Source organism: Salvelinus fontinalis, chromosome 16 (genome assembly GCF_029448725.1).
Source record: "Salvelinus fontinalis isolate EN_2023a chromosome 16, ASM2944872v1, whole genome shotgun sequence".
Classification (NCBI taxonomy): Eukaryota; Metazoa; Chordata; class Actinopteri; order Salmoniformes; family Salmonidae; genus Salvelinus; species Salvelinus fontinalis.
This window is the reverse complement of record NC_074680.1, coordinates 34,936,534-34,949,128: the sequence shown is the minus strand read 5'-3', so window position 1 is coordinate 34,949,128 and position 12,595 is coordinate 34,936,534. Positions and strand designations below refer to the sequence as shown.

The window sequence follows — 12,595 nt, the reverse complement described above, 5'->3', positions numbered from 1 at the left end:
TTGGGGACCTTTAACAGAATGTGACTGGCAGAACGGGTGTTGTATGTGGAGGATGAGGGCTGCAGTAGATATCTCAGATAGGGGCGGTGAGGCCTAAGTGGGTTTTATTAATACGCATCAACCAGTGGGTCTTGCGATGGGTACACAGAGATGACCAGTTTACAGAAGAGTATAGAGTGTCGTGATGTGTCCTACAAGGAGCATTGGTGGCAAATCTGATGGCCGAATGGTAAAGGAAATCTAGTCGCTCGAGAGCACCCTTACCTGCCGATCTATAAATTACTTCTCCGTAATCTAGCATGGGTAAAATGGCAATCTGAATCAGGGTTAGTTCGGCAGCTGGGGTGAAAGAGGAGCGATTACGATAGAGGAAACCAAGTCTAGATTTTACTTTAGCCTGCAGCTTTGATATGTGCTGAGAGAAGGACAGTGTACAGTGCAGTGGCACAAAAACCTAAAGCCACACACAGAACAACACAGACCAGTGACAATTTGCCTTTGGCGGCAGGAAGCCTAGCGGTAAGAGCAATGGGCCAGTAACCAAAGGGTCACTAGTTTGAATCTCAGAGCCGACAATGTGAACAAACTGCCAAGGCACTTAACCCTAATTGCTCCAGGGTAGCTGTTGATATACTCTCCAAGAGTGTCTCATGGGAGTTAGGATACACAAAAAAAAGAAACATTTCCAATTCACATATGCATATAATACACACTTGTAGCCTACATATGTGAAATAGGACAAATATAAGCACTCACCACATGTGTTTATTTATTATTTCATACAGACAGTATCTGACACTTACTGGTACAAGTACTCCTACTCATATATTAATACATTTGCATTTGACCAGCCATTCCTTGAGTTATTGTTGCATTGGAGATAAGCAACACCAGACAGAGTATTAAAAATAAAAAGCGCACATAAGATGTTGTTGGTAGAATAGCTGGCATTCAATCATCACTTCATGATATTTGAAGCTATGAAATGTGCATTACATTATTACATTAAAACAAATAGGCCGATGGTGATAATAAGAGATTTATTTAGGCTAGCCTATTTGTCATATTGAATTAATATTAATTACCCAATATCAGTCATTGACAAAAACGACCAATAATGCAGTTTTGTAGTTGGACTATTTGGGTATAAAACTGATGAAAATGTCATATTTATTTCCAATGTTTTTTCAAACTCAGAATCAACTTGTTTCAGCATTTGTCATGATATCCGAAATATATAATTTCTTCTAATAATGAAATTACAAGGAGCATACCTTCAGGGGATCACTATTCAATATCTATAGCCTATATTTTATTATTCTCAAATAAAGTGAAAAGCATATATTCAGTTCATGCATTTGTAAATTGATCAGGTTATGAAAATAATTGCTAGGTTGATTATCCAAATTCTGCATGCTGTTTTGTGATTATAAAAAAACTAAAACCTAATAAGGTGTCATATTTACAAACGAAACAGTAAATACAAAAATCTGTAAATGATTGACATACATAGGCACACAATAAGTTGTGACATTGGCTTTGGTCATGTGGCCAACAGTGCAGGTGTAGTATAATTCGACACATTCCGGTCTGTCCAGTGACTACTCACTGCATCCCGTGCCTATGTATTTACAGGTTTCTGATGCGCTCGAGCTGGAACATGGCGCTCTACTTTATGCAACGCAGTGTTTTATCTCTGCGGAAGAATACTCAAATACACTGGCCAGTGTCTGTTGACGCTGGAGAAATTGCAGTTGTTTTTGAGACGGCGCTTCTCATTGGATACAGTGGACCTGCAATATTTTGCTCATTGTACGGGAGCCCAGGATTGGCTACGTTGGATCTGCAATGCGTCAAGCAATGGCGCCTAATATTACCCGAGTGGTTTAGGAAAACGGTATGGCCGGACAGTCTACTTTGTATCACAGATCATTTTGTAATACTATAATTATTGCTGTCGACAAGACGTTTTTTTCAGTCTGTCTAGTTCCTCAAAATCATACATCCTCATCTGGCAGGGGCTCGATTCGTTTTTTGGGAGGAATGGTGGTGATCGGAGATTGGTCACCGCAAGCATACACGGAACTATTTACTTTTAGTCGCGGAATTGAAAATGACAGGTGTATCAATGAGGGAATATATAATTAAAATATTAGAAATCCTGTGCTGATTGAGTCTATTTTGTGAATTAAACTACTGCATTCAAACTAAGATTTACTTTTAGGCAATAATCTCGCAGTCTGCAACAATTAATATGTCCCAGGCATATTCACGGTTTAATCAGTCTATGGAAGTGAGTTTGTGTGCTCATGCTCAAGAATAAATAAGCCAAACTAAATCATACAATTTGCATTCAAGAGAACAGGATTTTAGCAGCCTAAAATTATGCGATTCCTAAAATTCTACCTCTCCAACAAACCACAGGCGCGTTCGAGATGACGTCATATTAATGCGACTGTTTACACGCAGAGGCTATCAACATGGCACTATTTCCAGCTTTTGCAGGATTATCAAATACAAAAGCTGAGAATGCACCTAAAGGTAAGACCCACAAATGTTTATTTATGTTTAGTGGATGTGTCAACCAGTTAGTCACCGTTCTGTGACGGCTTTTCAAAGAGAGATCTAGTGAAATTAAACGTAAGTGCAACGTTCCTGCTTGAAAGTGTCAGTGTCCTAGTTTTGCTAGCTTCATTGGTCACAACACAATTATACTATAGCTAGTTAAGTGTCTTTGCTCGTAACATAACATCCCCCAAAATATGCATCCGTAACTATAATTTGATAAACATTAACGTTAGTTCCTCAGTGGTTCTACATCTGCATTGCTTGCTGTTTGGGGTTTTAGGCTGAGTTTCTGTATAGCACTTTGAGATATCAGCTGATGTAAGAATAAATACATTTGATTTGATTTGGTGTGGCCAAGTGAGTAAGCATGATAAACAATGTACCTACACTCACTTACTGTAGGTCAGCAGTGCATTGGCCCATTGGGCCCTCACCATAACCTTAATCTAACCAAAAAGGTGTACTATATAATGTCCTTATAACATTCAACTCTAAACCCATTGGCACAATGCGATATGACAACTCTTTGACATAGAACTATTTTATCTTTAGTGCATTTACTGTATCAGTGGGCTTCCTTCTGAAAAAAGCTGTCGCTAAACCTGATTAATTCCTGTGCTTAAAAGCCCTAGAGAACTGATTGCGATTGATTTGACATTCCTCTTCTCTCTCCTCAGAACTAGAATGGCTGAGCAATCAAAGTTTCCGCACTGACGACGCTCTCTCTCTTCACCAACGAGCCACTGAGAAAGCCAACGAAACACAATCGGCAGAAACAAGGTGTTATTATCATACGTGTTTAATCGTTATTCAATTATTTCCCTTTCACTGTGACTCAATAGTATTACATGCTCCATTGTACAGGAGACAGGATAAGGCATTCTGCCCCTTTGAGAAGCACTGGAGATTTTATTGAGTAGCTTTGAATTTTACTACACAATTATAAGAAGTTTACCTCCAAATATCTTATACTTTTGTGGGAACATATGATCTCAGCATTGACTCGGTTGTAGTTTCACCCCAAAATCAACAGCTTGTGATATTTGTACTTAAATGTATACTACTAACATTTCTCAGCAGACTCGTTATACCAGAGAGGGAGGATAAGAATGACGTCCAATCCAACAAGAAGAAAAAGAAGAAGAAGAAGAAAAAGAAGAAGCACAAGAAGAAGAGTGGAGAACCCTCTACAGCAAGCAGTGGCTCAGATTCAGATACTATCTACCCCAGTGACCTCCTAAAAAAGGCTGAGAGCACTCCTCCCAGGTATGACCTCACTAATTTTGTTCCCAGTGACACCCAGGATACATGCTCTAGTAGAAATATATATATGATCAGTTTTGCAATTTATATCTTAATGAATAAGAGTGTTTGGACAGGGGGGGGATTGATCCTAGACCAGCACTCCTACCGTAAGATGCTTTTTTAAATACTTGCCCATGGCTGGTATTACTGTAGTAGTTGTTCTGTTTTAGGGTGTAAGTGTTGCCAGGTAGGAGGGAGATTCATTGTCTGTGTCTCAGTGCGTTAGGGGAGGTATACTCTGGGGGTCTTGCCTGACTGCCAGTTGGAGTAGCTCTTCTTGCCTCAGAATTCAACTGCGACAGCAAGCCTGGCTAGTCTCTGAGCTGCCAATGAAATTACCCCCCACCCGTACTCTTACCCTAACCCTAACTTTAACCCTAAAACTAACCCTTAACATAATTCTAACACTAATTCTAACCTTAACCCTAAACCCCCTAGATATAGCATTTGACCTCGTGGGGACTAACAAAATGTCCCCAGTTGGTCAAATTTTTGTTCGGCTTACTATTCTTGTGGAGACTTCTGGTCCCCACAAGAATAGTTAAACACGTCCACACACACACACACACACCTGTCTCTCTTTCTCTCAATTCAAGGACTGGCTCCTCCACAGGAGACTTGTGTAACTTATCCTTCAAGCTAAAGTCAAATTATCCTAATGTTGCCATTATTTTTTATCTGTACTATACTGGCAATATTTAACGACTAATCTGTTACTGTACTGTCAATGTTTAACGATTATGTCTGTTTTACGAAAAGCTTTCTTATCAATTTCCATTATGGCATCATATTTGTGTGAGGTAGCACCACTAACCCTATATTGTCTTTTGTTCCAATCATGAAAACGCTGGCTCGCTACATCACCCACCCCTCTTTAGAGGTGTGCCCTATACTCTGCATTGATCCTGACTATCTCTGTCTGTAGTGAGGAGGCGCAGTTTCAGGTGGAGGGGTCTTTTATGTGGTTGGATGACCTCCAGACCCCCACCGATCGGCCCTTTTGCGTGGACAGGAGAGCAGACCGTGCCAACTGGGAGTACAAATCACTTTACAGAGGAGATATCGCTAGGTATGTAATCTTCCTTCCGCCCTCCGCCTCCCCACTCTAACACCCCTCACCTCTGCACCACCACCATTACTGCCATCTCAGCTCTGGTGTAGCTGTCCATCAGCCATCATCAACCCACTCTTACCCTGTCCACACCACTGACTTGGACAGAGCTGAGCTATACTGCACTGGCCTGGCTGCGCATCCACCACTGTTGCTGGACACGCGCTGGAAAGGACAATGCGAAAATAACCATACGGTTCAGGTTGGCACGATAGTGTTGAAAGGGTATCTGTTGGCCAGCAGTGTTTAGTTTACCCCCCAGCCTGGTTCTGCTCCCAACGCAAGGTCAGTCAGAGAGGGAGTCAGTCAGCTCCATTACAGTACACATCATCACACGGGGGCTTGGGTGGCCAGAGGGTGGGGGCGGGGTTGGGGGGGGGGTGATAATAAAAGCTGCACAGAGTTTTGGGTCTGCAGAGCTGCAGTAATCCATCTCTCACAGGTGGTTTTACTACTTCAGCCCTCTGACTGCCCTCAGCCCGTAGTCACAGTCAGGGTGCTGAAATCAAAGCTCTTAACTGCTGTAAATTCCATCCTTCATGTCAGAGCGCACTCTATGCCCTACATACTTAGTGAGTTGAATAATGACGTGCCTAGGATGTACGCTCGCCGTGGGGTATATATTGTTGCCATACGTACAGTGCATTCGGGAAAGTATTTAGACCCCTTTTCCACATTTTGTTACATTATAGCTTTATTCTAAAATTGATTAAATAGTTTTTTCCCCTCATCAATCTACACACAAATCCCCATAAATTATTTTGTGCAAATTTATTATAAAACCACCCAAGAAATATCAAATTTCCATAAGTATTCAGATCCTTTACTCTGTACTTTGTTGAAGCACCTTTGGCAGTGATTACAGCCTTGAGTCTTCTTGGGTATGAAGCTACAAGCTTGGCACACCTGTATTTGTGGAGTTTCTCCCATTCTTCTCTGCAGATCTTCTCAAGCTCTGTCAGGTTGGATGGGGAGCATCGCTGCACAGCTATTTTCAGTTGGCTCTGGCTGGGCCACTCAAGGACATTTAAAGACTTGTCCCGAAGCCACTCCTGCATTGTCTTGTTTGTGTGCTTAGGGTCGTTGTCCTGTTGGAAGGTGAATCTTCACCCCTGTCTGAGGTCTTGATCACCCTGGAGCAGGTTTTCATCAAGGCTCTCTGTACTTTGCTCTGTTCATCTTTCCCTCGATCCTGACTAGTCTCCCAGTCCCTGCTGCTGAAAAACATCCCCACAGTATGATGATGCTGCCACCACCATGCTTCACCATAGGGATGGTGCCAAGTTTCCTCCAGATGTGACACTTGGCATTCATCCAAAGAGTTGAATCTTAGTTTCATCAGACCAGAGAATCTTATTTCTCATGGTCTGAGAGTCCTTTAGGTGCCTTTTGCTAAACTCCAAGTAGGCTGTCATGAGCCTTTTACTGAGGAGTGGTTTCCGTCTGGCCACTGTACCATAAAGGCCTGATTGGTGGAGTGCTGCAGAGATGGTTGTCCTTCTGGAAGGTTCTCCCATCTCCACAGAAGAACTCTGGAGCTACATCAGAGTGATCATCGGGTTCAAGGCCCTTTTCCCCCGATTGCTCAGTTTGGCCGGGCGGCCAGCTCTCGGAAGAGTCTTGGTGATCCCAAAGTTCTTCCATTTAAGAATGATGGAGGCCACTGTGTTTTTGGGGACATTCAATGCTGCAGACATTTTTTTGGTACCCTTCCCCAGATCTGTGCCTCCACACAATCCTGTCTTGGAGCTCTACGGGCAATTCCTTCGACCTCATGGCTTGGTTTTTGCTCTGACATGCACTATCAATTTTAGAATAAGGCTGTAACTAAACAAAATGTGGAAAAAGGGATGGGGTCTGAATACTTTCCGAATGCACTGTACACTATATGGACACCCCTTCATATTAGTGGATTTGGCTATTTCAGCCACACCAGGTGTATAAATCGAGCACACAGCCATGCAATCTCCATAAACAAACATTGGCAGTAGAATGTCCTCACTGAAGAGCTCAGTGACTTTCAACATGGCACTGTCATAGGATGCCACCTTTTCCAACAAGTCAGTCAAATTTCTGCTCTGCTAGAGCTGTCCTGGTCACCCGTAAGTGCTGTTATTGTGAAGTGGAAAAGTCTAGGAGCAAACACTGCACAGCCGCGAAGTAGTAGGCCACACAAGCTCACAGAATGGCACTGGTGGCACGTAGCGTTTAAAAATCGTCTGTCCTCAGTTGCAACACTCACTACCGAGTTCCAAACTGCCTCTGGAAGCAACGTCAGCACAATGACTGTTTGTCGGGAGCTTCATGAAATGGGTTTCCATGGCCGAGCAGCCGCACACAAGCCTCTGATCACCATGCGCAATACCAAGCGTCGGCTGGAGTGGTGTAAAGCTCGCAGCCATTGGACTCTGGAGCAGTGGAAGCGCGTTCTCTGGAGTGATGAATCACGCTTCACCATGTGCCAGTCCGATGGACGAATCTGGGTTTGGCGGATGCCAGGAGAACGCTACCTGCCGAATGCGTAGTGGCATAGTGAATCGTGGTTTGGGGCTGTTTTTCATTGTTCGGACTAGGCCCCTTAGTTCCAGTGAAGGGAAATCTTGACTCTTCAGCATACATGACATTCTTGACAATTCTGTGCTTCCAATTTTGTGGCAATAGTTGGGGAAATGCCCTTTCCTGTTTCAGCATGACAAGGCCCTGTGCACAAAGCGAGGTCTATACAGAGACGGTTTGTCGAGATCGGTGTGGAAGAGCTTGACTGGCCTGCACAGAGCCCTGGCCTCCAGCCCATCTAACACCTTTGGGATGAATTGGAACGCTGACTGCGAGCCAGGCCTAATCGCCCAATATCAGTGCCCGACATCCTTATTGCTCTTGTGGCTGAATGGAAGCAAGTCCCTGCAGCAATGTTCCAACATCAAGTGGAAAGCCATCCCAGAAGAGTGGAGGCTGTTGTAGCAGCATATGGGGACCAACTCCATATTAACGCCCATGAGTTTGGAATGAGATGTTCAACGAGGAGGTGTCCACATACTTTTGGCCATGTAGTGTCTTCTTTTAACTCAGTTTGCTTCTGAGTATAGTTGTCTTCATTAGCATATTTCTAAGTATGTGTCTATATACGTATGCATGTCCACAGAAGCGGTGTAGTAGGACCCACTGATCTTTTTATTAACTACACAAGGGCAACAAATTGAGTTTCAGATGATATCGGGTTTAATGTGTAGTCAATACACACACACACCACAGCAAGTTAAGTGAAATGTGATCAATATAGCCATGATTGGACTGGTGCTTGGTGTATTGCTGCAAAGGGACTTCCTTTTTGGAGGAGGTCAGGTGACGCAGACAATTCTGTTTATTTCTACTTATCTCTCTCTTTCTCACCCTGCCCTCCCTTACTGAGCTGCACCCCAGTTCAAAACACTCTCAATACATTGCCTTTTCTCATAACAGGGATTCTACACATGACTGTAATGATTGTAATGTCTTTAAAGGTACAAAAGGAAAGGCTCTTCCTCTCTGGGTTTGGACCTACGGTCTCAGGCCGTGAGCTGGGCTGAGTCTGGCTCAGAGAAGAAGAGAGTGGACAGGAGACAGAGACCCAACCGCTACTTTTCCCCCACCAACCGCCAGCTGCTGATGTCTGATGGCAAACCCACGCTGCCCAGACCTCCACAAGAGTGCACCACCACCACCTTACCCTTCATCCCTGTGCCCTCCTGTCTGGAAGGTGAGGCAGAGGGGGGTGCCTCTGCCAAAGGCCAGGGCTCCTGGATCAACCCCCTGGGGGTGTATGACTCCTCCACCTCCCTGTGGCTCCAGGGGAAGGGAAAGGCAGAGCATGGCAAGGCAGAGGAACAACCTTCTACTCCCAGGGACAATGCTGCCGTCATGCTGGCTGAACGGGTGGAGGACTTCAACAGGAGGCTGAGGGAAACCCCCACAGACACACACACCTGGCTTCAGTTTGTCCTCTTCCAGGTACACTACTCAATGTTAAAACGCCATAATTACACACCACACCAATCAGTCCCTTCAAATCACATTACATTTTAGTAGGGCCAAGAGTTTTTCCGGGACATTTCAACGTGTCAAGAAAAATTCCAGTCCCTGGCATGTATCTTGATACAACAAATCACATAATAACTTCCATAACTGTATTACAGGACGAGGTAGCTGGGGCGCCTGGGGTGTTTGGTGACATCTCTGAGAACGAGAACGAGCGGCGGAAGAGGTCAGTGCGGGCGACGCTAGAGAAGAAGGTAGCCATTTTGGATCGAGCAGTGGAGAATAACCCGAGCTGCGTGGAACTGAAGCTTGAGCGACTGCGGCTCTGTAGGGAGCTGTGGGAGCCGGCAGCCCTGCTGAAGGAGTGGAAAAAGCTGGTGTTCCTGCACCCCAACAGCGCCCCCCTGTGGAGGAAGTACCTGCTGTTCATGCAGAGCCACTTCAGTACCTTCTCCGTGTCAAAGGTCAATACGGTATACGGGAAGTGTCTGAGCACTCTGGCGGCGGTGCAGGATGGGAGCATGGTTTCTCACCAGGTGCTGCCGGGCACTGATGAACACATGCTGGGTAATGGTCCAAGACACATACTATATACTTTATATATAATAATGTATGTATGAATAACTTATTAAGGACTTTTCCCCAGAGATAGCTTCTACATTATAGACAGAGGACTACTGATATGTGCACTAACTCACAAACTTGTTCTGTTTGGTTGTGATGGAAAGTCATTGGTTTTTGCTTTCTCATCTTTTATTCACTGGCACATGGCTGGCTCGCAGAGGGTCTGAAACTTGAGAAGCATTAGCCAATGTAAATATTTGTAGAGGCGAGCAGAGAGCGAGTATTATGGTTCAGGTTTCCCCTTTTCATTGTTTCCTGTCCTGCTGCTGTATTGAACTGTATGTGGTTCATTATGCATGTTTGGACTGTGTCTGTGACCATAAGAGTTGAAGAGAAGAGTGGATTAGTTGTCATTCTATTGGAAGTGAAAGGTGCTGTTGTCTCTGCTGGAGTGTGTGTGTGTTTATGTGTTGTGAAAAAGTATTTGCCCCATTTCTGATTTTCCCTATTTTTGCATATTTTTCAAACTGAATTATCAGATCTTTAACCAAAACCTAATATTAGATAAAGCGAACCTAAGTTTGCAAGTAACAAAAAAAGTGCTACTTATTTTATGTATCACATAACAAAGTTATGCAACACCCAATTTGCTCTGTGAAAAAGTAATTGCCCCCATACACCCAAAAAGTTACGCTATTAATCATCTGGCCATAGAACATTCTTCCAATAGCCTTGATGATCATCCAGGTGCTTCCAGGTGTTTTTTGGGAAACGTGACTCAACTTTTTGGATGAGATGGGTCCCATTAAGTCTGACGAAAACCAAACACTGCATTCCACAGTAAGAACCTCATACCAACGGTCAAGCATGGTGGTGGTAGTGTGATGGTTTGGAGATGCTTTGCTGCCTCAGGTTCTGGACGACTTGCCTTAATAGAAGGAACCATGAATTCTGCTCTGTATCAGATAATTCTACAGGAGAATGTCAGATGGCACAACCAGTTATTGAGTGTAAGGTGGCAATTACCTTTTCACACGGGGGAATTGAGTGTTGCATAATATTGTTAATTAAATAAGTATACATTTTTTGGGGTGTTATTTGTAAACTCTGTTCCCTTGATCTAATATTAGATATTGGTTGAAGATAGCATTCAGTATAAAAAATATAGAAATTCAGAAAGGGGACAATACTTTTTCACGGCACTGTATCTCCTTTAAACTCCTTTCAGAAGTCTTTGGTATGGATTTGATGTGGTTATAATCTGTCGTGACAGACTAAACTTAGTTAGCTGGCTAGCTAACTGGTTATATGTATCATGATGTCATTGCCAGATGTCTGTGGGTGTGGCACAGGGCCTCGTTCAGTAGGCAAATGTGGAATTTTGCAGCTAGAAATGTCATAAATAGAACTGACAAGATTCCTTTTTCCCAATGACTGATAATTATATCTGTTTTCACAGTACACATCTATCTGCAATGTTCTATAACATCTTTCATTCTCTTGAACAGACCCCTAAACAGGTTTGTGCTGCGTAATGTTTCTGACCACTGACAGGAGATGAGGAACAGATGGACTAGGGGAGAAGGAGGGTGAGAAAGGGAGAGAGGATCATGGATGTCCACTCCAGTGTCCATGCTGCTTAGCCATGATATGAGTACTACAGTCCTGGACTAGCCTCCTGGCCCTCTGGCATCTGCCCCTCAATTAGCCTAATGAATCTATCATCTAGTTAGACTAGCTGGCCAGTGGTCAGTCTGGGCTGCTGGGCTGGACATGGAACTGTCTTGTCAGGGCTTTAGCCTGCTGAACAATGATAAGGATGGGATGCACTCCAGGAGCATTTAGAATACAGCCTTAATTTAATGAAAAATAATGGTAAGGTAATGAGAAGGTTTAAACAATCAGAAACAGAAGCGAGTTCCTCACATTCTTTAGCCCAGGGTTTCCCAAACTCGGTCCCAGGACCTTGCTTTAGCCCACTCAAACAGTCCTATCTGTTGACCACAGCTAACTGTTATGTAAGGGTAGAAAAATCTGTTATGGATTTGATGTTATCCAGTGATGCTTCGCTTATTGAAATCACCTGGAATTTTATTGAACATACTGGAACTATTTAGGTTTATAGCTCAGCTACTGCAACTCATAGAAAATAGGCTAGCTGTTTCAGGTTCAACCATAGAAAATAGGCTAGCTGATTTATGTTCAACCATAGAAAATAGGCTAGCTGTTTCAGGTTCAACCATAGAAAATAGGCTAGCTGTTTCAGGTTCAACCATAGAAAATAGGCTAGCTGTTTCAGGCATAGAAAATAGGCTAGCTGTTTCAACCATAGAAAATAGGCTAGCTGTTTCAGGTTCAATCCATGTATGTCATCACTCATGACATCTTTGGTATTCTCAACTCGACCTAATAGATACAGAAGCTCTTCAATTTTTGTGTGATTTTACTGTTATAAGATGATGGTCCCAGACTCCCTCTTGTGGTTGAATAGTACATATTTCTTGCATATCTGAAGCTGCACTGTGGACGGATCAAACAGTGTGGGAGATGTACGCCGTATGCACTAGAATTTGACCATAGCCTCTGCTTACATTGCAGTGTTGAGCATATATCTCCACCTGACCTCTGAGGAAGACTGTTGGTCTTTTTGACTGTTTGGTTCCTTTTAGAAATTGCAGACGGTCTCTGTACTGGCAGTACAAGGCAGGTAGCCTGGTCCCAGATCTGTTTGTGCTGTCTTGCCAACTCCTATGGCCATTGACAGCAGAAACAGATCTGGGACCAGGTTACAAGTCAGGGCAATGTAACCCCAAATTAAAGGGAACATCTGCAGGAGACGGCTGCATTAATTATAACTTGATAATTATTCAGAATAATGAAGACTACTGTGAGGGGCAATAAACAGCTTTTGAGAAGCTGACATATCATGTAACCTCAGGGATGTGCAGCTTTAATTCGCCTGCTGAATTTTTCATTCAGGGAAGATTATCTATCTGTTATTACTTTAAAAAAAGATATCTCTCACTTTCTTCC

General features: G+C 43.5%; 1 protein-coding gene across 2 annotated transcripts in view; it reads left to right on the top strand.

Annotated features, from left to right (window-relative positions):
* The first annotated feature begins 1,760 nt into the window (after positions 1–1,760).
* The window catches only part of LOC129813067 (nuclear exosome regulator NRDE2-like), a 29,991-nt gene continuing 19,156 nt past the window's right edge, over positions 1,761–12,595 (top strand). The window contains exons 1-7 of one of the 2 annotated variants that reach the window (XM_055865221.1): positions 1,762–1,897; positions 2,425–2,541; positions 3,246–3,348; positions 3,646–3,834; positions 4,799–4,942; positions 8,485–8,971; positions 9,157–9,565. In XM_055865221.1, the coding sequence (XP_055721196.1) occupies positions 2,481–2,541; positions 3,246–3,348; positions 3,646–3,834; positions 4,799–4,942; positions 8,485–8,971; positions 9,157–9,565 (1,393 nt within the window). In that variant the 5' untranslated portion in view covers positions 1,762–1,897; positions 2,425–2,480. Of the gene's footprint in view, positions 2,542–3,245; positions 3,349–3,645; positions 3,835–4,798; positions 4,943–8,484; positions 8,972–9,156; positions 9,566–12,595 lie in introns of both variants that reach the window. The other variant, XM_055865223.1, reaches the window with a different exon arrangement.